Below are 23,268 nucleotides of genomic sequence, written 5' to 3'. Positions count from 1 at the left end.
TTTTAATGTCAGATTAATTTTTTTTTTAACCTTATTTGAAATATATAACTAACTCACTATTGTAGCATCTTTGAGCATGGCTGTTATGCAGATTGCCCTGAGATCTGCTGTTCCACAAAACATAAATATTATTGCTCTACCGACTTCATAAGGGAGTGGCGGCCCTTACAGGAGAGAACCTTATCTCCAAGAGGGAATACATCTTTTCATATTTTTGTATTTGCATTCTATGCAAATATTTCAGTTAATTACGAATATTCCCAGCCACTCTCCTTTATATTTTTGTTTTATTTTGTGTTGGTGTTCTTAGGTAAACAGTAGTTCTGGCTCTGGCTACCTAGCACCTCACACAATGTTTAATGTTTTAATTCCTTTCTTGTAGGTTTAAATCTGGAGGGGTAACTAAACTTAAGCCTTATTTTTAATTTGCTGAAAACTGTACTCAAATTGTTGTTCCATTCTGAAACTATATATACGAAACTAATTTCATCAAACGAAATGTTTCTTGTCGCTGAATGTACAACAAGGTAGTCTTCTTATTCCATTTTCAATAAAACCATGGATGGCATTTGTTTCTATAACAAGCTTAGTACAAATATAATTTTTTTGTGCAAATCAGTCTCCTAACTACATGCATTCAATATATTTTTCCTATAGAGACGATTTTCATTCAATTCTGGTATTTTGAAATATACTTTATATATTAGATAATTTTGTACATATATTAAGTGTACTGTATATATTAGATAATTTTAAGTTGAAGAAAAATATTTTATATCATTTTTGGCTTTGAATCATAATCTAATACTTTCTACAGAGTTTTTTCTTGGCGTATATACAAAATGCGTACACATTAATATGTACCTATTTTCATTGTGCAGATTTACCTTGTTGCTGGAGAATTACCAAACCCTTCTTGGAACAATATTGAACAATTCAAAGATTCCTACAGTTTTATATGTAGTTTTGACAGCATGTATTGTACAACATTGTTGGAAATATGATATTTGGCCTCCTATTTGGTGAAGAACTAACGATGATTTCTTACGAGTAACCCTCATCCTTTAAGAATAAATACAGCTTTCCTACGTTGTGCAGAAATTAACGTTTTTACCATCCCTCTTTCATATCCGTAAATTTGATATAAACATGAACACCTACGTCAATTCCTTTTCAAAGTTTGAAATATAATAATGAAGACATTACAAATATATCAAACACAATCCAAATACAAACCAAAATATCAACAACAAGAATGAGAGAACGTAATGAAGCATAACTCTTCCACCCATTGTAATGGGAGACAAAGAGATGGAACCAACCAACCACAGTCAAAAGTTATTAGCTATAACAGTTTTCGTCAGTCAATATTTGTAATCACAATTCACTTTCGAAAAAAGCAAAAATAAAATACAGTAAAATAAATTAAAATACATTATTATCTGGAAGCTTTAAATCTCCTTACAAATAAAGATGAGTTTTTTTAAAAAAAAAGCACAACAATATCACTAAAAAGAAATTGCATTCACAATTTATATTCTTGTTTTCCTTTGTTATCCACCTACATTTTTAACTAATAGTTTCAACCACCACGATAAAATATTGGCTTAAACAACTTATAAAACCATCAAATTTCTACTAACACATTATCTAATTGTTGCACAACATGAGAAGTGATGCATGCTTAAATTCACAGTCACATTAGTGGAACATAAATTACAAAGACTGTTATTTCAGTACACTACTTTCACAGACTATGTTGACATAAAATAACAAATAGGTTGATATTGTAATACTCCTAAGCACTGCCGTAAATTCAGTTCGTGAATAGCAGCTAGCCTTCCAATTTCGTTAGATCGGCATCAGTACGATGTTTTCGAAGTGATTTCTCCAGATATTATTACGTAACATATAACAGGCGAACAATTTATAGACACGAACCTTTTGCCGTTAATTTTCTTTTAGCGTATTCAGCAATGTGAATAACGCCCCATTCCGACGTCGCAATATGTAAATTAGCACCACAAACTTTTTTGTTGATGTGAGGATTTTGAAGTTCTGCTACTTGGCTCGAACTTGCTGCAGCAGGATCTCCCGATGTCCATAAAGATCCTTTCCAATACTCATTTCCAGGCATGGAATTGCCATCCCACGCGTACGATGTAACCAGTAATTTACCCACATTATCATCAATCAATTTGGCATTAGGGTTTCGTTTAGAAAAATGTAGACGAATATCAGTTCCCGGTACAATGCAATTGTCTTCAATACCACCGCAAGATTTTTCTGAGAACCAACTGAAGTCCACATCAGACACATGTGCAAGATCAAGTTTTTGGAAACATGTATAGAAGGCGTCCATAAATATTTTCTCTTGATGCATACTGACTTTCCAGACACCAAGACCAAAGCCTACAACATGAACGTATGCTCTTTTTCCTTCTTGAGCTGCTCTATGATTAGCCTCAATGAGCAAAGTAGATGCGGTCACTTGAACTCTTTTCTTGAAGATATCGTTGTTAAAGAATAAACCATCTATTGGAAATTCCAAATATTTATCACTTTCGTCCTTCGATATTTCTTTGTACAAGGGTAAATAAGGCACCTGGTAAAAATCAGCCCAAATCTTCTTCAAAGATGCTTCAGCTGATAGCTTCCCATGTCGTGGAACACCATAACCATTTTCTTTCACGTTTTGTGTCTTGCTTATCAATATTTCTTGCCATTCCATAAAGTTTCTCTTCTGGAGACGTGATCCAACAACACCTACAATAACTCCTCTCGTTTCCAAATCGTTTGGGTCTGTAACTGCTCCACAGTTACGGCGGTTACCATCATTGATAAATATACTGGGAGAAGATACTGCCAATAAAGCAGAAAGTTTTATTTCGTCATAACTTAAACAATCTTTAAGGACCAAAGGGATTTTCTCTTTGGAGGTACCAACATTTTCCCAACCCCCACAATTTTCAACACCACTTAGAAGAACGTATGCGTCATGTGATCCACAAAACATCACAGCCCTTTTAACAAACAACCTTTCAACTAGCGATATAAGTCCCATATTTGTATACAATTTTTTCTCAACTTTAGTACCAAATTTCTTTTTGTGCTCAAGGAAATTGCAAAACAATGGAACAGCATGTTCATAGAGAATAGGGTATGTACCATTAATATTTGATTTCAGAATAGGTTCAATGGTTGGGTTCTTATTTAAGAGAGTTTCACAACGGCTCGTGTCGATAGGGAAAGGAATTGGGAACTTTTGACTAAAGTTTATCAGGTCCTTTACCGTTAAGTCATCAGGAGGCACTACGTCCAGACAGTCTTTCAGTTGCTTTTCCAATATGGGATCCATTTCCCTCTAACTGGGAAGTAGTTCTTGATATGAGAGTGAGACCTGCAATAAAAAGAAAACGATAATGTAGATGACAACTCTAAAGTAATGTTCCAACAACTCTAAAACTAAACTCCATGGCATACACTATCTAAATCTAGCTCGTGAGAGTGGCTTATATGAGTAAATTTCAATTAACTATCTGCCAGATATGGGCCTGAATAAGTAAGCATGGAGTGTTGACAATCAAACACTTTGACACGATATCGAATAGCACAGTGGAATGCTTCAGCGAATGTTCAGCAGACCAGTTAGTTAGTACTGGAAGCATAAAACAGAATTGGGATGAAATGCATATTATAGTATGAAACAATCAGTCAAACGCAACTCATCAAGCCCAATTTCATTTAACCTACTTTGGGAAAATGATTCTTTATTGCTATTATTTTTTTTAGCTTGTACTTCAGTATTATTATTGTGCAGAAGAAAACTTTATTATTGTGTTTTAATTTACAATAAACGTGAAATTGTCAAGGAAGTCTAAAATCCAATTGCATGTAACATTTATTCCTACTTCAACTGTTTTTGTTGGACAGTTAGTAACATATTTGCCCTAAGTTCGCTACCTAGAAATCCGTCTGGTCGAAAAACCTAACAACACAAATGTGTAGGTCTGGCCATAAAAGAAATCTTCCATATCTTTTCTTTTACCCCGTATCCGTATCCGTACCATATCTTCCGTACCAGACCATTGTTCATAACAACATTTACACATTTATACGGATTATTGTTATATACATTATCTAACTTATTATACCAAGGAATATAAGTGTGAAAATTCCCATTTAGAGGTTAGCAGGCTTTCTTCCAGGATATTTTGTCCGGTGAGGCAAAATCAAAATGTGATACTATTTGCACTGGGATACTATTTGCTAAAGAAAGTGTTACCACAAAAGTGGCATGGCATCGAAATTTAGTTCAGCTTCGAGGTGGAGAAGATCGGTCGATTCATGAATCCGGGTTCGAAGAAGTTGTGCCTTCGGTGTAGAAGGTTCCGCGTTCGATTCCAGGCCGAAGAATACAGAACACACCACACTAGTTTCCCCTTTAAATTGTAGGTTTGGCCCTATAAACCTCCCCATTGACGGAGGACATAAACAGCAAATCAGCCAATCAATCAATAGGGTATAAGTTTGAAGGAGAAATGAGGACCTAAAGTCTGCCCTGACGTTACCTACTGCTCAAGCTCTTGTCTCAAGCATTGAAACCTTGGTATCAAATAAAAGGAATTATCGACTTCAGCAAACATGTAAAAATACAAGAAGACTCTTCTAAAATATTTTAATTTTTATTATCGAGCAACGAAAGCATAGAAGAAAGTATGGTGGTCGTGAAAAAATCGGATTTGAGATTACAATGGATATACATGTTTCATGACCCATAGATATCGAAAAAGTAATTTTTCGACAACTGTCCGTTGTTCATTCGTCCTGATGTTCACTCACCTAAAGGTCACATAGTTCAACGTATCTCAACCAAATTTTAAACTTAAGATATTTATGTGATCCTCCAGGTTTTTTTTTTCTGAATGTTCTTCCTACCCTAAAAATAAGGGTAGTTTACTTAAGGGTAAAAATTTTAAAATATGATGCTTTCTCAAAAATAGCTCTAACGATTTTGTTTATATTTCATGAGTCATTTAGAAATAAGTGATATAAGTCATTTCTCTGGGAAAATAGATAATGGGTAGTTTATTCTTGGGGTGAATTTTCTTTCGGACGATTTTCACAAAAACGAATTAGGCAGTTTTTCTCATATTTCACAAATAAATATTCTATTAATATAACTCATTTGTCCAGAAAATATTCACGAGGGGTAGTTTATTCTTCGGGGTGAGTTTGTTTCGGACGATTTTCTCAAAAACGACTCATGCGCAGTGATTTATTTGTGGATTTTGTAGAAGGGGGTAATGTTTATGTAAGATTGTGTTCCGTATAACAGAACTACTTTAAAGTCAGGTTGGGACAACGTTATTTTTAAACCTATCTACTTTAAAATTATGGTACTTGTTTGATATGCGGTCCCCAAGTTCTTCATTTTTTACCTTTTTAAAAACAATTTTATGATAAATACGGGCAGGTACGTTAGATAAGATTTGGTTAGGTAGACTAATTTACATGTGTTACCTTGCTACTTTTCGTCCTATTGCTGAAGACAAGTGTGCAGCATCCAGTAAAAGCCCTATAGTTATATTGCAATCTGCACAACTTGTCGTAACAAGTGTCACACTCCTACGTAAAACAGTTTTATTATGACAAATAATTGTTTAGTCCCTTCAATTTGGTCTTTGAAAACCAAATTCCTCGCCCGAACAATAAATACGATAAAAGGTAAGAGTTTACTGTGGGCAGAACAGTGATAGGTGCACATACACTTGAACGTGATTTTATTAAATAGAAGGGGAAAGACGGTATTAAATGTCATTCCTCATATCATAAATGAGTTTTTGCACTTGCTCCCCCTACTTAATAAAATTAGATTCAGGGGTGTGTGACCCTAAAACTGTTCTGCTGAAAGTAAACTTCTGGTCAACAATACATACTGGTATTAAAACGAATCCAGAATTGAATAAAGACTGTAATCTGGTCTCTGAAGAATCATGAGCATGTATTAATACCACAATTACCAACATGATGCTACCTAGGAAAAAATACTTTACACTTTCTTTCACTTTTACTCTCGAAATTGAAACAGCCATTGTAGCCTACCATACGTACAGTTTTTACAACAAAATCACAAGAAAGGATTGACTGCCGATTTCACCTTGAGTTAAGCTGAAGCATGACTTATCTAACACTGTCTTTAGAAATTAACAATATTTTCACAGCGTACCTCACTTTAGAATACTGAAGCAATAAAAGGTTGGTTTACATCGGATACCGTCTTTTTCAGTTGGTTTGTCGGTAGCAACATGATGTCCACTTTTTATCCAGCTGAAGGCATACTTTTCTGCATTGAAAGAAGCAATTAACGTCTGGACCATTAATGTTTATGGTAAGAAGGGATTCGAGGGTTTTTACAAATAAATGTTTTCTAGCGTCAGTATGCTGTAAGTTTAAGTTGGAAAGCCTCTCTTACACTCTGCAGAAGAAACTGAAAGGAATTCTATGAACAACTCTTCAGGAAGCAATTTTGTAAAGAAGACCAACATAGCTCGCGACAATAAACATACTGAAAAAAAAATAAAGAATGGCTGCTAAAACATGAAGTTGAATCATTACACTTCAAACCAGTTTATAACTTAAGAAAGGGAGAAAATATCTTCCCAGGCTGGGAAGACTGAATTAAACTTAGAGACAGGGAAGTCAAAATTTAGAAGGGGGGAAATTCCCAGGCTTCCCTGGCTACAAATAAATCCCTGCTCATGCGATTTTTTTCATACTTCATAAAGAAATATTTCATTAATAACTTGAAAATATAGTGTAACTCATTTGTACTGGAAAATACATGAGAGGTCGTTTATTCTTGGGGGTGATTCTCTCGGATGATTTTCTCAGAAACAATTCAAGCCATTTTGTTCATATTTCATTAATATCTCTATAATATTGTGTGAATTATTCCTTACGAAAAAAAAAAAAAAAGATCACAAGGGATAGTTCACTCTTGGGTATGGGTTACTTTTCACAATATTTTCTCATAAAACGACTCAGGCGATTTTGGTCATATTTCCATAAATATATATTTTATTATTATTCTAAAATATTGTATAAATTACTTTCATGAGAATATCCACAAAGGGTAGTTTACTCTTGGGGGAAAGTTGTTTTTGAAAAGTTTTGTAAAACATTACTTATGATGCGGTTTTGTTATTATTTTTTAAACAAATATTTCATTAACAACCCTAACATATGGCATAGGATATTTCTTATGAAGAAAATCTACAAGAGCTAGTTTGCTTTGGGGAATGAGTTTTCTTTCAGTGAAGTTTTCCGAAAATCCCTAATTTCGTTCGTATTTCACAAGAAAATGTTTCATTATTAACTGCAGTACAACATGATTTAGTTTAAGGAATCGGAGCGAGAAAGTTTATTGCGGTGGCCCTTACCTTTTATTTTAATTGATTTGCATGATAGGGTCAAAAGATCACGTATTAACTATAGATCTTTCCATAGATCTACTTATTCCTCGAAGTCATACATAATTTCAACCCGTTGTTATTGGAATGCTTATCCAAGCTCGATGAGTGAGTCAAGCTCTGTAGCATCATTCAAAAGAGCAGTTTACATTTCAGGCGGGCACCCAGAATTTTTTTATTCGGAGGGATCCAAGCTTTGGGGTGGGAGTGGGGTTCAATACTACACGCCATTACGTCTATGTAGTAATGAATGGGTATTATTTTGCATTCGAAAGGAGGATAGGTAATTGTAAAATACTTCCACTTATATTTTCAGAAAAAAGTGATAGAACTAGTGTATTTTTATGAGAGAAATAGTACAGATGAAGTGTAAAATCAAATTTTCATGCTACATCAATCACTCCCCTGTTAAACAAGTATATTTGCTATTGTGAAAGTGTACAAATGTATATTGAGTTTGGAAGTTTTTGTTTAGGGAGGGGGGGGGTCAAGACTGTGAACTTCCCATGGGTGCACCCTTGTTACAATTTATTGTTATCGAAGCAGGATTTAATGTGCATAGGAGCAGAAAAGCCAATAGAGCAACTCTTCAATTACAAGGCAACCAAAAAAGTTTTATCGTTTTAAACAGTCTTGGGAAGTAACGTAACGCAAGTAACGCGTTACTTGTAACGCGTTACTTTTTAAGTAACGTTTCCTAGTAACGCGTTACATTTTTTCCAAAGTAACTGTAACGGTAACGCGTTACAAATTTTTAAATAACGTACCTAGTTTGCGTTACTTTTTCGCGTTACATTTCGGATGAGTAACTACATTATATGCATATTTTTTTCGGAAACAAATGTTTCTTTCCTGTAAGTGAATTTCTCAGAATGGAACAATGAAGCATGAACGATGTCAGTGACCGACGATTCCTGCACTGTTCGCCTTTTCCCGTTTCGCCTTATGACCTCTAGCAATGAAATTTGCATGTAAAACCTGTTATCACTTCATCTTAATGTAAAGTGGAACGGGAAATCTCAATGTGCATTTTCCCGTTTCGCCTTACGAACTTTATGTTGGTAGGCTTGAAAATACATTCATACATACAATTTGATTTGTTTATTTATATAACAAAATATAGTGCCACTTGCTGTTTTTGGAAGATGAGGACAGCCTCAGGGAAATCACATGTACTGATTGCAAGTACCTGGAATATTTTGTCTTAGATTTTGACAGCTCCAAATCAATACATTCAGTGAGTGAACTACGAGTGCAATGGTACTGGTAGTCTATTTTACTTTGATTGGTGTTGTTTTTATAAAGATGGAGAACGAAAATATTTAATCGTTCGAACATTTGAAATAATACTTTTTCTTAAAAGCTGAAGATGATGGTGAACAGAATTTAAAAGTAAAGTGGTGCCCCGGCGGGAAATATTTATCAACAACTAGGGTGCCATAATTAACGACATTCAGTAAGGGGTTAATATGAATAAACTGTGTTCTGATGAGCAGGCCTACTTTATTGGTGTAATGTTGATGGTATGTAATATTAGAGTTCTGCTAGATCAGTTTGCATATCCTAAAGTCCCGTTGATTATAAAGTTTGGAACAATTAGCTTTAAAAAGCATGTATCGATTTTAGAGTTATTAGCAAGTTCTGATTCACCCCCAGTTGATGTGTTCTCATTTTGTCAGTTGTAGTGTAATGTTTCTCTATATTCTGTATTTTTAATTTTACATGGTAACATTGTTATTATTATATAATTAGTTTAGCAGAATAATAATAAGCAACCATTTTTTCTAACGCATAGGGATGGGCATAAATCAAGATAAAACTCGACTCGAATTCAAGTCGAGTTTCGAGTCGATTTAAAAGTAACATTCTCGAGTCGAGTTCTGAGCCGATTCACTGTTTTTGGCGTCGAGTTTCGAGTCGAGCAGAGTTTGATAAATGGCTCGCTCGTTTTAACTCGTTTTGAAATCATGGCCTGATTACACTGGAAAGCAAAAGCCATGAGAAATGTAAGCTAAGCAATAATATGGAATACTTTTACTGTTGCTCACAAGAAGGGACACTGGATCGCATCTCGTCTCCTCTCGATAGTGAGACTACAAGAGTTTTTTTTATATATATATAACAAACTTAGCTCGGCTCGGCTTAACTGAGCCGATAGCTCGAGCCGACTCGCTTGGGGTAAACCATCGGCTTGAACTGGCTTGGTTGGGATGAGCCATCTGCTCGGTTCGACTCAACTGAGCGAAAGGCTCTAGCCGACTCTGTTGGATGAGCTGTTGGCTCGGTTCACTTCTCGGTTTGAGTCGATAGTGAATGAACTGTGAGCCGATCTGCTCGAGTCGTTTACAATTCTAAACCCGGGCCGAGCAGTTAAAAAGATATTTGGCCAGTGCCCTATAACTTTTAACAATGTTTGACTCGAACCCGAATACTCAACCTAGACCCTCAACCCAAATTCAGAAGCTCGTGAACAATGTCCTTGACTCCAAGACTTCACGACTACCGATGTTGGCAATCAACTACTTTTTTCGTATTCAGATATAAACCGCCTATCGTTCATGTTTATACACAGTGTTGTTATAATAATAATAATAATAATAATAATAATAATAATAATAATAATAATAATAATAATAATAATAATAATAATAATAATAATAATAATAGCGGTAGTAATAGTAGTGCGGAAAACTGAAGTAATAAGATTTGTTTCACATATTCAAAGTTTCGGACCTTCGAAGTAAAGTAACAGTTACTTTTTTGAGGCAAGTAACGCGTTAGTAATGCGTTACATTTTAAGAAAAAGTAAAGTAACTTGTAACGCGTTACATTTTTACAAGTAACTTACCCAACACTGGTTTTAAAGCTCTGACAAACAAAGAACAATACAGTGAGCAGTACGTACCTTTAGATTTCGAAATAATCTCCATCAGAATCCAATAGCTTTTGCCAACGTTCCTTCATCTGCACAATGCCCTCGTGCTAAAACTCGGCAGTCTTTAAGTCCGTGAGTGCGTTTCGCAGGTTTCTCTCACTTGTGAAGGAGGGAGGGGAAGTGGTTGTAGAGGAAATGAAACAGATGGTAATCTGTTTGTGCAAGGTCCAGTGAATATGGTGCATAGCACAGTGTGTTCTAGCCAAGTTTCTTAATGGTCTCCTGGGTCTTCTTTGCCACATATGGCTTGACATTGTTGTGCAGGAACAACACACCCTTGCAATACACCAATGCCGACTCCTGTCGCAATGCATAGTGCATCCTTTGTAACTACTGACAGTAGAAATCAGTAGTGATAATCTGACCAAGGGGAAGGAGCTCGTAATGCACTACTTGCCGACAATTCCACCATGCAGAAAGCATATACTTTTGTGGGTGCAGAGGTGGTTTTTAGGTGTGAGAAACAGGGTCATTACTTCAGTCTAATAGTGAAAATATTATTACAAATAATTGAAAACAAGAAGGTGAATAATATGTACAAACAACAGTATTCTTCATCCCAATAATGGCAACACTAGAATGAATAATGGAATTTAATGGAGTTGATATGTACCGGTTTATAATGGCATTTTTGTCAACGGAATAAGTAGTAGTATTGCTGATATGTAACATAATATGGAAACTTTGTCAAGTGAATAAAGTTTGGATGTAGTGATGTTGTGTTTGAAATGATGTGATAATAAGAAATTTCGTAACGTGATAGATAATCTGGCAAAGGTAATCAACGTTGCGTAAGAAGACTGATTTTTTTAAAAAAGGATTTAATTATATGTTTACAACAGTTTTCATTTCACTAGACTTAAAATGACCAATGGGTTAGATGCAACTATACGTATCATTATACGTATGAGCCCTTAAAATCATGCTTAATATTAAGAGCTCTAATTGATTACTTATTTTTAAAGTTTGCCACCAAATAAATTGCGATTATATTTTATTTCATTTTATACATTTGCCTGTTTCATTAGCGTAACAAAACATGGAAAATTCTCATGTAAGCATTACAATTGTCGATAAAATACATATAACATTATTAGGTAGCAGTAGGTATACTTAATATTGTACTTATGCACCTTTATTAATACTAAACCATAAAAGAAGAGATATCAAATATGTAAACATGAATCATTTATATTGTAATTAGGTAACCTTTTTTTTTTTACCACACCTGGCATATACTCAGAAGTAAGTATCTGTTATCAACTCTTCAATTAATGAATCGTTTAATTTAAATATTCCTTAATAGTGTAAAAGCATTTCACAGCAAGTAGGTTAAATAACATCTTGCGGATGCTCAAATTTAAATATGGTTTACGGCCCTTGTCTTCATAATAAACAGCAAAAGCATGTTAATGTTCAATTTCAAATTTCACATCATTATTAGAGTTTGACCGGAAGGGAGGGGGGGGGAGAAGACGAAACATACCAATCGATAGATCTTACTGCAAGGTGACCAGACGTCCCGTTTTAGCCGGAACAGTCCCTTTTTTCCAACCGTTGTCCCGTTTTTTCTGTTTCTCAAACGGGACGCCTAAATGTCCCGTTTTTAAGTAAAAATGACCTAGGTGTCCCGTAATTATTATAAATCGTCAATGCAAATTCTACTTTCTTCCGTACCAATACTCATTGGGAAGGTTCAGCCGTGTCTAAAACTTCTGGATTTTCGAATGGGAATTGAGTGTTCGTGGTTCAAGTGGGAATTGAGTGGGAATTCTGAGTGTTCAACTAGTTAAAAGAATTGTTGGGTAGAACTTGCAATCGGGAACCATTATTTGTTGTGTGGTACACGTAAAGTTAGAGACGTTGTGTTATCACTCTTACTTGTGTCTTTTGTAAATTGAGAACACTGCTGAGTCCGAAAATGCAATCTGGAAGTCAGATACCCCCCCCCCTCCGCCCCCGTAGCCGATTCGTATGCGTCCCGTTTTCGCAAGTGAAAATTCTGGTCACCTTGTCTTACTGGACTGAGAAAAATACATGTGAGTATAAAACCTCAGGCGTAGTTTTGAAGAAAATGGAGAAAAATGCATTTCTTTGTAAATCCAAAAGAGATGCTTTGGAGAACCATACCACTTACTGAGGTGGAACTTACACTAGCAAAAGACGATAGTTGAGATGTAGCTTTAAAATTACCATTAAATCTTAAATTTTAATTTATATTTTAATTAAAATATTGCTCAAATAAATACACCAGTTGATAAATTACATTGAGCTGAACAAAATACGTGTTTGGGGGAAATTCTCATACGTAGTCGTCGAGATTTTTTTTAAATGAACTTTTGTGGCGCTAAAAACAAAAAAATAGTCGTTGGTTGTCAATGATATTGATAGTTTTCATTGTTGTTTATTTATGTATCTTATATGTAGCAGAATACACTGTTACGTAGCAGATTTATTAATGGTAATACACAGGGGGAAAGTAAGGGGGAACGCGGGGGATGTCGTCCCACACCTCAAAAAAATATATACAGTGTCCTCAGTTCCTAAAACATTACAATGGGCAAAGATAAGCAGGGGGAACGGCGTGACATCATTCCCCTACCTACCGTCCTCTTACCTTTTCAGAATCACTTTTACCCCTGGCGATACACATTCCTTTACAAACACACTACTTGCAATTAAATTGAAACAATAAGATTTTTAGATTGCAGCTAAATTGACACAACACATTTAAATTTGCTAACTGCGAACTAGCGACATCTGTTTGCGTAAGGCAGCGACAGCTATTTAATGTTGCATGGCTGTTTAATATTAAGGATTAGCGTGGCACACTGACATGTTTGTCTTTTAGATATAGCATAACACTAATACAGATAACTTTATTTATACAGGGTGTTTCAAAACAACAGGACAACATTTGGGAGGTGATTCCTGACACCAAGATAAGAAAAAGTATAGACCAACCTGGGTGCACAAATGCTTCCTTTCGGAGTTCTAGGCTTCCGAAAACATGAAAAAATGAACTTTAAAGGTCCATAGCTCTAATACTACGGGACCTACAGTAGTCGGATCAAGACTTCACTTAGGAACTAGCATGTGCCCTATCCAAATATCTATGTTTCAGAATCCTGTGGTACTTCCGCAACATTTTTTATAGAGGCAGTTGGTGAGTACGTCAAATTATATGCCCATAGCCAAACTGCCTTTATAAATATTGTTGTGGAAGTACCTCAGGATTCTGAAACATGCATATCTGGACAGGGCACATACTAGTTCATAAGTGATGTCTTGATCCGACTACTGTAGGTCCCGTAGTATTAGAGCTATGGACCTTTAAAGTTCATTTTTCATGTTTTCGGCAGCCTATAACTCTGAAAGAAAGCATTTGTGCACCCAGGTTGGTCTATACTTTTTGCCTTATCTTGCTGTCAGGAGTCACCGCTTGGGTGTTGTTTTGAAACACCGTGTATGTTTAACAGGAGGATGAAGCCAGCTTGTCACATCTTAAAATTTACCTTATTCGTTTATATCATATAATATTTGAAATAATAATAATAAAAAAAAGAACACGAAACTTACAACTTAAGATTAGTTTATAGAAAAGCATACAAGTGTCATTAAAGAAAAAAGAATGAATTATTTTACCACTGTATAGTACAGGATGATTCGAGAAATGACCCGAATTCATATGGCTATATCTTTTACATGAATGAAGATATAACCTTGCGTCAAATTTTGAAATACACATCGAAACTCATATTTTCCCTTGGTGCTAGTTTCAAGTTGCTATTCACGTAGTAGTCAGTAGAAGCCTTCCTAACTCTCTTGTTTGCTCATGCAGTATCAGTATGAATTGTGTGTGCGTATATGGGAATTAGTGAAAGACCCAATCTATGTGCTTCCCCCTTCAATATCTGTGGGCGAACTGCAACACTGCATAGCAAAGGCAATGGCTGCAGTAACACCAGCTATGCTCATACAAGTGTGGATCGCCTGTAGTGCATCAGGGAGACTCCTACTCACAACCTAACGAAGTAGCAACTTGAAACTAGCGCCAAGGGAAAATATGAGTTCCAACATGTATTTTAAAATTTACCCGAAGATTCTATATTTATTCATGTAAACGATACAGTCATATGAATTCGGGTAATTGTGTTTAAAACAACCTGTATTTTACATTTTTCTTTCTTGTATATATTTATACGTATATATTTAATAACGACTTCAACCAACAAGACAAAATTTGGTTTAAACAATTCATAAGCCATCACATTTCTACAACCAGATTATATGCAGTATTTACAGCAGTACATGAGGAGTTTTGCATTTGAAATTCCTACATGGAACTACAGGAATGAAAGGTAAACCACAAGATAATAGATACATTATCCTATCGAAACAAAATGAGAAATAGGTCCTAAGCGTTGCCGTAAATTGAATTGGTGAATGGCAGATAGTTGCCTAATTTCGTCTTATCGGCATCAATACGCTGTTTTTGAGTGACGTCGCCAAATATTACATGAACATGACACACAACAAACGTTTTATAGGCATGTAGCCGAAGCTGATAACTTTCTTTTAGCGTATTCAGCTACACGAATAACGCCCCATTCCGATGTCGCAATATGTAGATTGGCACCACAAACTTTTTTGTTGATGTGAGGATTTTGAAGTTCTGCTACTTGGCTTGAACATGCTGCAGCAGGATCTCCCGATGAAGATAAAGAACCTTTCCAGTACTCATTTCCAGGCAGGGAGTTGCCATCCCAAGCGTATGATACAACCAGTAGTTTATCCGCATTGTCGTCACTCAGTTTAGAATGAGGATTTCTTTTAGAAAAATGTAGACGAATATCAGTTCCCGGTACAATGGAATTGTCTTCAACACCACCGCAAGATTTTTCTGAGAACCAACTGAAGTCCACATCAGACACATGTGCAAGATCAAGTGTTTGAAAACACAAATAGAATGCATCCATAAATATTTTCTCTTGATGTTCACTGATTTTCCAGACTCCAAGACCAAATCCTACAACATGAACGTATGCTTTTTTGCCTTCTTGAGCGGCTCTGTGATTAGCCTCAATAAGTAAAGTAGATGCGGTCACTTGAATTCTTTTCCTGAAGATGTCGTTGTTAAAGAATAAGCCATCTAGAGGAAGTTTCAAATATTTATCACTTTCATCCTCCGATATTTCTTCGTATAAAGGGAAATAAGGCACCTGGTAAAAATCAGCCCACATTTTTTTCAAAGATGTTTCAGGTGATATATTTCCTTGTTCTGGAACACCATAACCATTTTCTCTGACGTTTTGAGTCTTGCTTATTATTATTTCTTGCCACTCCATAAAGTTTTTCTTCCGAAGACGTGATCCAACAACACCTACAATAACTCCTTTCATTTCTAGGTCTTTTGGATCTGTAACTACACCATTGTTACGACGGTTACCATCGTTGATAAATATACTGGGAGAAGATACTGCCAATAAAGCAGAAAGTTTTATTTCGTCATAACTTAAACAATCTTTAAGGACCAATGGGATTTTCTCTTTGGAAGTACCAACATTTTCCCAACCCCCTTTTCTTTTAACACCATTTAGGAGAATATATGCATCGTATTTTCCAATAAACATCACAGCCCTTTTAACCATCAACCTTTCAACTAGTGATACTAGTCCCATATTTTCATACAACTTTTTCTCGATTTCGGTACCAAATTTCGTTTTGTGCTCAAGGAAACTGCAAAATAACGGAATGGCTTGTTCGTGAAGAACAGGGTACGTCCCATTAATATTTGATTTGAGTATAGGTTCAATGGTTGGGTTCCCGTTTAAGAGTGTTTTACAGCGACTCGTGTCGATAGGGAAAGGAATTGGGAATTTTTGACTAAAGTTTACCAAGTCCTCTACCGATAAGTCATCAGGAGGAGCCACATGCAGGCAATCTTTCAGGTACTTTTCCAATATGGCATCCATCTCCTTCTGAATGAAGAATAATTCTTGAAAACGGAGTAGTACCTGCAGTAAAAAGAAAAAAGCTGATATGGATGAAGTTGATGTAAGTAATAGCTGCAAGTTAATGTTACATGAATTTTAGGGATACACAATCAGAATATTGCTCATAGGAGTGGCTTCTATGAGTAAATTTACATTGCAAAGCCGCCAGACTAGTTTGTGGATAAGAAGGCGTCCTATGATCAATATGGACAATTCAATATTTGTTGCATCATACGAGAGCGGATTTAGATCGTACTGGAGGTATAAAGAAGACTGGCAGTAATAAAAATAAGGTGATAGAAGTATGAGACAACGCAAGTCATTAAATCCAACTTCATTCAAGCTCTATTGGGAAGATACGTATTTACTTGTATTATTATTATTATTTAGAAGAAAACATTTACAAGGAACGCGAAATTGTCCAAGAGTATTTAAAATTCAGCGGCACTATTGAACTTACCAATCAACGAATGCGATGTTTAAAAGCCCTTGTCTAATGTCTAGTGTTTTTGGGATGTGAGGTCCTGAATTTGATTTCCGGTGGAAGAGCATCGAACACACTACAGTGGTTCTCATTTTAAACTATAACGCTTGTCTTGTATAGCTTCGGTGTTGATCAACAAATCTAACTCTGCTTGCCACATAGCAGAGCAAACATTCACTATCCACATTATCTTGCCTCTATGAGAGATAAATATAAAACCATATCATATAAAGACTTTGCCAGACCCATTCTAATCTTACTTTTATATTTCCTCACAAAATATATTAATCACATCGTATAAATCGTTCTCATCAAATTTAGGATTCTAAATCAGGTGAGAAACGAGGGGAATGCAGAATAACTGACGAATGCAATAGGTGAACCAGACACATAGAAGCTTTTAGTTTGCGGAAAATGGCCTGTTTGCCAGTGACGGAATAAGTCACGACTTCGGTAGCCCTTAGCCGGTAGTCGTCAGGCCCGCAACCCACCCGGCTCGGAAACCCATGAAGACCCAAAACCCACGTTAAACTGTAAGTCTACATCTCACATAACCTTGATCGTGCTGAAAGCAGTGGCGGATCCAAATCTATTGTTACTACAAATTAGTTAATATTCCCACGTGTTATAGCATGTAAAATTTTGGGCCCCTCAAAACCTTCCATCCTTCTACACAAGAATGAAGAAATATAAACTCTCTATGGCCTAGCGGTGAATACAGAAGTGGTTGTGTGCTTCACCGTCAAGTGAAAATGTAACTACTCTTATGTTTCTTCAACAAAAGCACACGGGATAACTAAAGCAATTTATTCTGTCAACATAACAGACCATAGTAAGACTATTCATGGCTTTGGATTGATTACACAGGGCCGCATAGGTTCTGTTGTTTTTATAATTTTGGGTGTTTTATATATATTTGAACATGCTGAAACCGAAACTGACACTAGTTTTCTCATATCACGTAAGAATTTCTCACAATTCACGATTTATATATGTTGATTGCGGTATGCATGTTTAAGCGTAATTCAATTGATTGACGCTAGATGTCACAAGTACGTGGTAAAATTACCCAGGCGGCAATAAAAATGAATATGTTTTAAATGTAAGGAAGTTTAATTTAATTAAATTAACTAAAATTTTGCCTGCATGAATATTTAAAATATGTCTATATCAAAGCTTGTTATCTCATTTCAAATAAATTTCGTGTTTAATTATCGTAAATCTTAGATATTCTTCAATAGTATGAAATGTTATTATCTTCGACTATTTCTCTTTTGTAGTTCGTTGAATACTGTGTTGCCATGGCATTTCGTGGTTGTAAAAATAGACCAGATTTATTTTGTTACACCTGTGGTGAATTTGTTCCACACTAACAGAGACAGAAAATTGCAGATTTTGTAAGAAGGGCATATTTCGCATACTTCCGTATGGAACTTGGAGATCAAGATAAATCATGGACTCCACACAATCTGTGTAGATCTTATGTGGAATCGTTATGGAACTGGAGCACTGGAAGGCGGTCATCTATGCCATTCGCAGTACCAATGGTGTGGAGAGAACTCAAAAACCACAGCGACGATTGCTACTTCTGTTCTGTGATATTGTAGGACACAACACTCGAAATAAGACAAATATAGTGTATCCCAATATTCCCTCTGCAACGAGACCTGTGCTACACGGTCTAGACTTGCCTGTTCCGACACCTCCATCAAGTCTTGAGTTTGTAAGTGATCCTGGTTGGTACAGTGATTCAGTGGAAAATAGTGAAATAGAAGATGAAGTTTACAATCCCCCTAGCAGATCTCGTGACCCTATACCACTCACTCCACGCAAGCTCAATGATTTAGAGACATAAATCTGTCTAAAGAATCTGCTGAACTTCTTGGTTCCAGACTTAATGAAAATAACTTGCTGGTCTGCGGACATTTTCCTGGTACAGATATCGGGAACTCAAAAGAAGGTTCTGTTGTGTTTTGTTGTGATGTGTCAGGTTTGTTGATCAAGTTAAATTTCCCTTGCCTTTCTAGTGATTGGAGATTATTCATTGACTCGAATAAAACAAGTTTAAAATTTGTTCTGTTATATAATGGAAATAAGTTCCCCTCAGTTCCTATTGCTCATTCTGTGTCACTGAAAGAAACATATGACAATGTGCAATTTATTCTTAATAAAATTAAATACGAAGTACATGGTTGGGTGGTGTGTGGAGATTTGAAGATTTTGAGCATTGTACTTGGGCAGCAAGGTGGGTACACAAAAATACCATGTTACATCTGCGAGTGGGATAGTAGGGCACGAAATGACCACTGAGGAAGGAAACAGTGGCCATTACGGAAAACACTGAACGCGAGATCAAAAAACATCATTCAACAAAATTTAGTCAGTCCTGAGAAAGTTATACTGCCTCCTCTTCACATAAAATTAGGATTGATGAAACAATTTGTTAAGGCACTCGACAAGGAAGGCTAATGTTTCAAGTTCATATGCAACAAATTTCCTTCACTTTCATGTGCCAAAGTGAAAGAAGGTGTCTTCGTTGGCCCAGACATTAGGAAGTTAATGAAGGATAAAATCTTCGAGGCAACAATGACTAATGCTGAAAGGGGTGCTTGGATAGCATTTAAAAGCATGGTGGTAAACTTCCTGGGGAACCACAGAAGTGCTGATTACAGAGAAGTTGTTGAGAATATGTTAGTTAAATTTCAAGAACTGGGTTGCAACATGAATCTCAAGTTGCATTCCTTGCATTCTCATCTTGATTACTTTCCACCAAATCTCGGAGAATTAAGTGAGGAACAAGGCGAATGGTTCTACAAAGACATGAGGGATATGGAGAAAAGGTATAAGGCACTTTGGAGTGTTAGCATGATGGCTCACTACTGTTGCACATTGCCAGAAAAACTTCAGAAGAAAATCACAAGAAAATTACGAAAGCTTATAAGAGAAAGCGTGCTAAAAAGATGTGAAAAATAAGTATGTTATATGACTGTGTTGATTTCCATTTTACAACGTATATATTTATGTATATATTTCCAAATTATATGTATATATGTAGTAATCTGTATGTGTAGAGAATCTTATGTTCTTTTCTTTGTCCGTCTCCATTCACATTAAACAAAACATGTTCAGATATTTAGCATAATCACCTCTTTAGTCTGATAGAAGATAAGAAATAAGGTATAATAAAGCAGTATTGAATACGGAAGAAGGCCCAAATTTTAACATTGATTTGTAAGAAAACCTTACGTGACAGGGAAAAACGAATTCATTATTCGTAATCAGCTAGGAACAAAGAATTAAGTTCACCTATTAATCAAAATACAACATGAACTTTTTTTCAATTTGCAGCCCTGTGTTATTTTAACAAAAGAGACACTGACCAAAGCTTAAAACCCACTTTATTTTAAACTATAATTTGTAACTGTTTCGGATATCTAGCATATCCTTCTTCAGACACTATCGAAAATAAATGAAAATACAGACATATATATAAATATTGTTATGACATGCCATGAGAAGAGCGACGTGGATAGGAGTACAAAGAGAAATTTCATAACAAATATGATAAGAAGAATAGAAATGCTGGAGGACGAAGAGGAAGGAAGGAGAGCATACAGAAATTCTACAGACAGTTAGAGAAGAACGGTTACAGCAAGGAAGAGTTAGAGAAGGAAGAAGAACGCAGGAAGAGGAAGAGAGGGAGAAAGAGGAATGAAGAGGATGAGTGGAAAATGGCATGGCATAGAAAGTATGGGAGAAGAAACGGAGAAACTGAAGAATTTATTGAAGAAAGGAGGGGTCAGAACTTATAGAAAGAGTGGAGAAACTTTATTAAGACCAATAAAGAAGAAGAATAGAAAAGGAACTAAAAAGATTAATGAAGAGGAAGAAGGAGTCATCTATAGGGTATGGTGTGAGAACTGCGATATGTCATATATAGGAGAGACAGGAAAGAGAATGAAAGAAAGGATAAAACAACATGAAGATGATGTTAGGAGGAAAAAAGATACCAATGCCATATACAAACATGTTAAGGAGACGAATCACGGAGTTAATTGGGATAAGACGGAAGTATTGGAGATGGAGAAAAGAATGATAATAAGGAAATGGAAAGAAGCAGATTGAATAAAGAAGGTAGGAAGAGATAAACTGATGAACTGGACAGGGGGCTTATCTATTAATGAATTATGGCAAGGAAGTTTGAATAGCATAGAGAAAAAGAAAATAAATAAATAAAAAAGACCCTTATAAGAACCAAAAATGAAGGAACGTGATTAGTTGGAAAGTGAAAACGAAGACTTATGGGATTGGCTGAAGGCCTCAGTAAATAGGAAGAAAAAAAAAAAAATAATAATAATAATAATAATAATAATAATAATAAAATAAAAATAAATAAAAATAAATAAATAAAAATAAAAAAGCACAACCATAATTATACTTATGTCTGTTAAAAGAATTTAAACTTTTTCATAATAATGACTGTATATATGACGGTTAAATAATTTAAACTTTGTCATAACAATATTTATACATATGTCTGTATTTTCATTTATTTTCGATAGTGTCTGAAGAAGGATATGCTAGATATCCGAAACAGTTACAAATTATAATTTAAAATAAAGTGGGTTTTAAGCTTTGGTCAGTGTCTCTTTTGTTAAAATAACAGACCAATAATATTCTCTCAGTCTGTCATTACTACAAAGTAGCTAATGCACCCAAGTGTTACAGCGAGCAATATTTTCCACCTCCCCAAACCTTCCTTCCTTTTGCGCAAGAAGAAAGACATGAAATAATCCCTCCGTAAACTTTTCCATACTGGCCAGAGATAAATATTTAAAAATTAAAAGGCAGTTATTTCAAACTGAATTATAGCGGTACAGAAGTTTTAAACAAACTGTAGAATGGAAGTTATAATACAGTTATGGAAAAAAGTACATTTTTCTCCAGTTATCTCGCTTCAAAAATTTCTGGCGCCGCTCCTGTTTCAGAAAGGAATACACCTAGTTAAAAATACTCCGTATATGCAGCTGAAGAGGCTTTCTTCCAGAAAATTTTGTCCAAGGGCCAAATCAAAGTGTGAGGGCTCTGCACTGTGGCATTATTTGCTAAAGGAGGTATCCTGTACAAGAGTAACATATAATCGTAGCTTAATTTACAGGCTTGGTCAATTCCGGGAGACCCCACCAAAAAACAATGCGGCTGTACATTTTGTTAACTGTTCCGTTGTTCTTCTGTATGGAGCAGAAATCATGAGGGAACAAGAAACAAAACCCATTTGAAATGCTTATACTTCTTTTTATTCATCAAGTCGTATAAAAATGCAACTTTATTTGTCTTCCATTCCTTAATTTCAATTTTTGAACTTTGAAAAGCTGTTATCCATGTATATTCAATATATATATTATGATTATTATAATGTAGAAATTAGGTTATGTTTAAATAACAAATGTAGGAAATAAATCCCAAGTTGCACTTGGCAAATCACACAAATGCGCACAACATACATATACCCTATTCTTCAATTCAGGCAGGTCTCGTCGCCACTCACACAGAATCAGACAAAAGACTAAAATACTCAAACTTATTGGACAAATATTGGTTTGTAACAGTAGCAATAGAAACCAGTGGGTCTTGGCGTCACGAAGGATCTAGTTTCATTAATGAAGTTAGTCATCAAATAGCAATCAAAACTGGTGATCCGCGAGCTACTGCATTCCTTTTCAAAGGTATCAGCATCGCCATCCAGAGAGGGAATGTGTGATCGATCTTAGGCACATTACCTCCTGGTAAAGAACTGGACGAGATTTTTCTTCTATAACACACAATAAGACGGAAGTAGAGACATCCTAGGAGGCCGACAACCACTTGGACTATGTTCATGAAGAATGTTTTGAATCCAGTTTGGATAAATATAAATTCTTGGAAGTCATGGCTAAAACCGCTAAGTTTGGGAGTGGTAGCAACATTATCTACAGATTTTACTTTGTTGCTCAAAATCGTTAAAGACCCGAAAGATATTGTTGTCAAACTGCCCGATATTTATTTTGGAACAAATATGATGGCTACAGATAATCTATGTATTCTTAGATGTGCTTATAAGGAAGAAATAATGTCCGTATTCTTTAAACCTAATATATTTCTAAGATCAAAGATGTATGCATATAGAACGGAGGTGCCTATAACTCGATAGAGCTTTCAAATTAATGTTATATTTGTTGGCTAAAAGGGACGCTAAAACCCCAATCCAACCGATTACCAATGGCTACTAATCATTTATGTTCCGAGTTTTTTTATCGTGCAAAGATGTGGGTCATGCAGCAGTTGCTTACTGGTGAGAAAGGACAACGACTACTATGAAATGGCCTATCTCTGCTCGTTCCC

General features: G+C 35.6%; 1 protein-coding gene and 1 pseudogene across 2 annotated transcripts in view; both read right to left on the bottom strand.

The window, feature by feature from the left end:
- Window positions 1-538: 538 nt before the first annotated feature.
- The window catches only part of LOC145673080 (ADP-ribosylarginine hydrolase CG2909 pseudogene), a 64,626-nt pseudogene continuing 41,896 nt past the window's right edge, over window positions 539-23,268 (bottom strand). The window contains exon 2 of the transcript XR_014128716.1: window positions 539-3,400. The product of XR_014128716.1 is annotated as an ADP-ribosylarginine hydrolase CG2909 pseudogene (transcript). The remainder of the gene's footprint in view (window positions 3,401-23,268) is intronic.
- The window catches only part of LOC145673081 (ADP-ribosylarginine hydrolase CG2909-like), a 51,022-nt gene continuing 41,745 nt past the window's right edge, over window positions 13,992-23,268 (bottom strand). The window contains exon 2 of the mRNA XM_081742431.1: window positions 13,992-16,424. Coding sequence (XP_081598557.1) covers window positions 14,952-16,382 — 1,431 coding nt within the window. The 5' untranslated portion in view covers window positions 16,383-16,424 and the 3' untranslated portion in view covers window positions 13,992-14,951. The remainder of the gene's footprint in view (window positions 16,425-23,268) is intronic.

The sequence above is a fragment of the Thermobia domestica genome, chromosome 16, assembly GCF_964235325.1.
Source record: "Thermobia domestica chromosome 16, izTheDome1.hap1.1, whole genome shotgun sequence".
Lineage (NCBI taxonomy): Eukaryota > Metazoa > Arthropoda > Insecta > Zygentoma > Lepismatidae > Thermobia > Thermobia domestica.
Note: the sequence above shows the minus strand (reverse complement) of the source record. Positions and strands in the feature narration are given on the sequence as shown.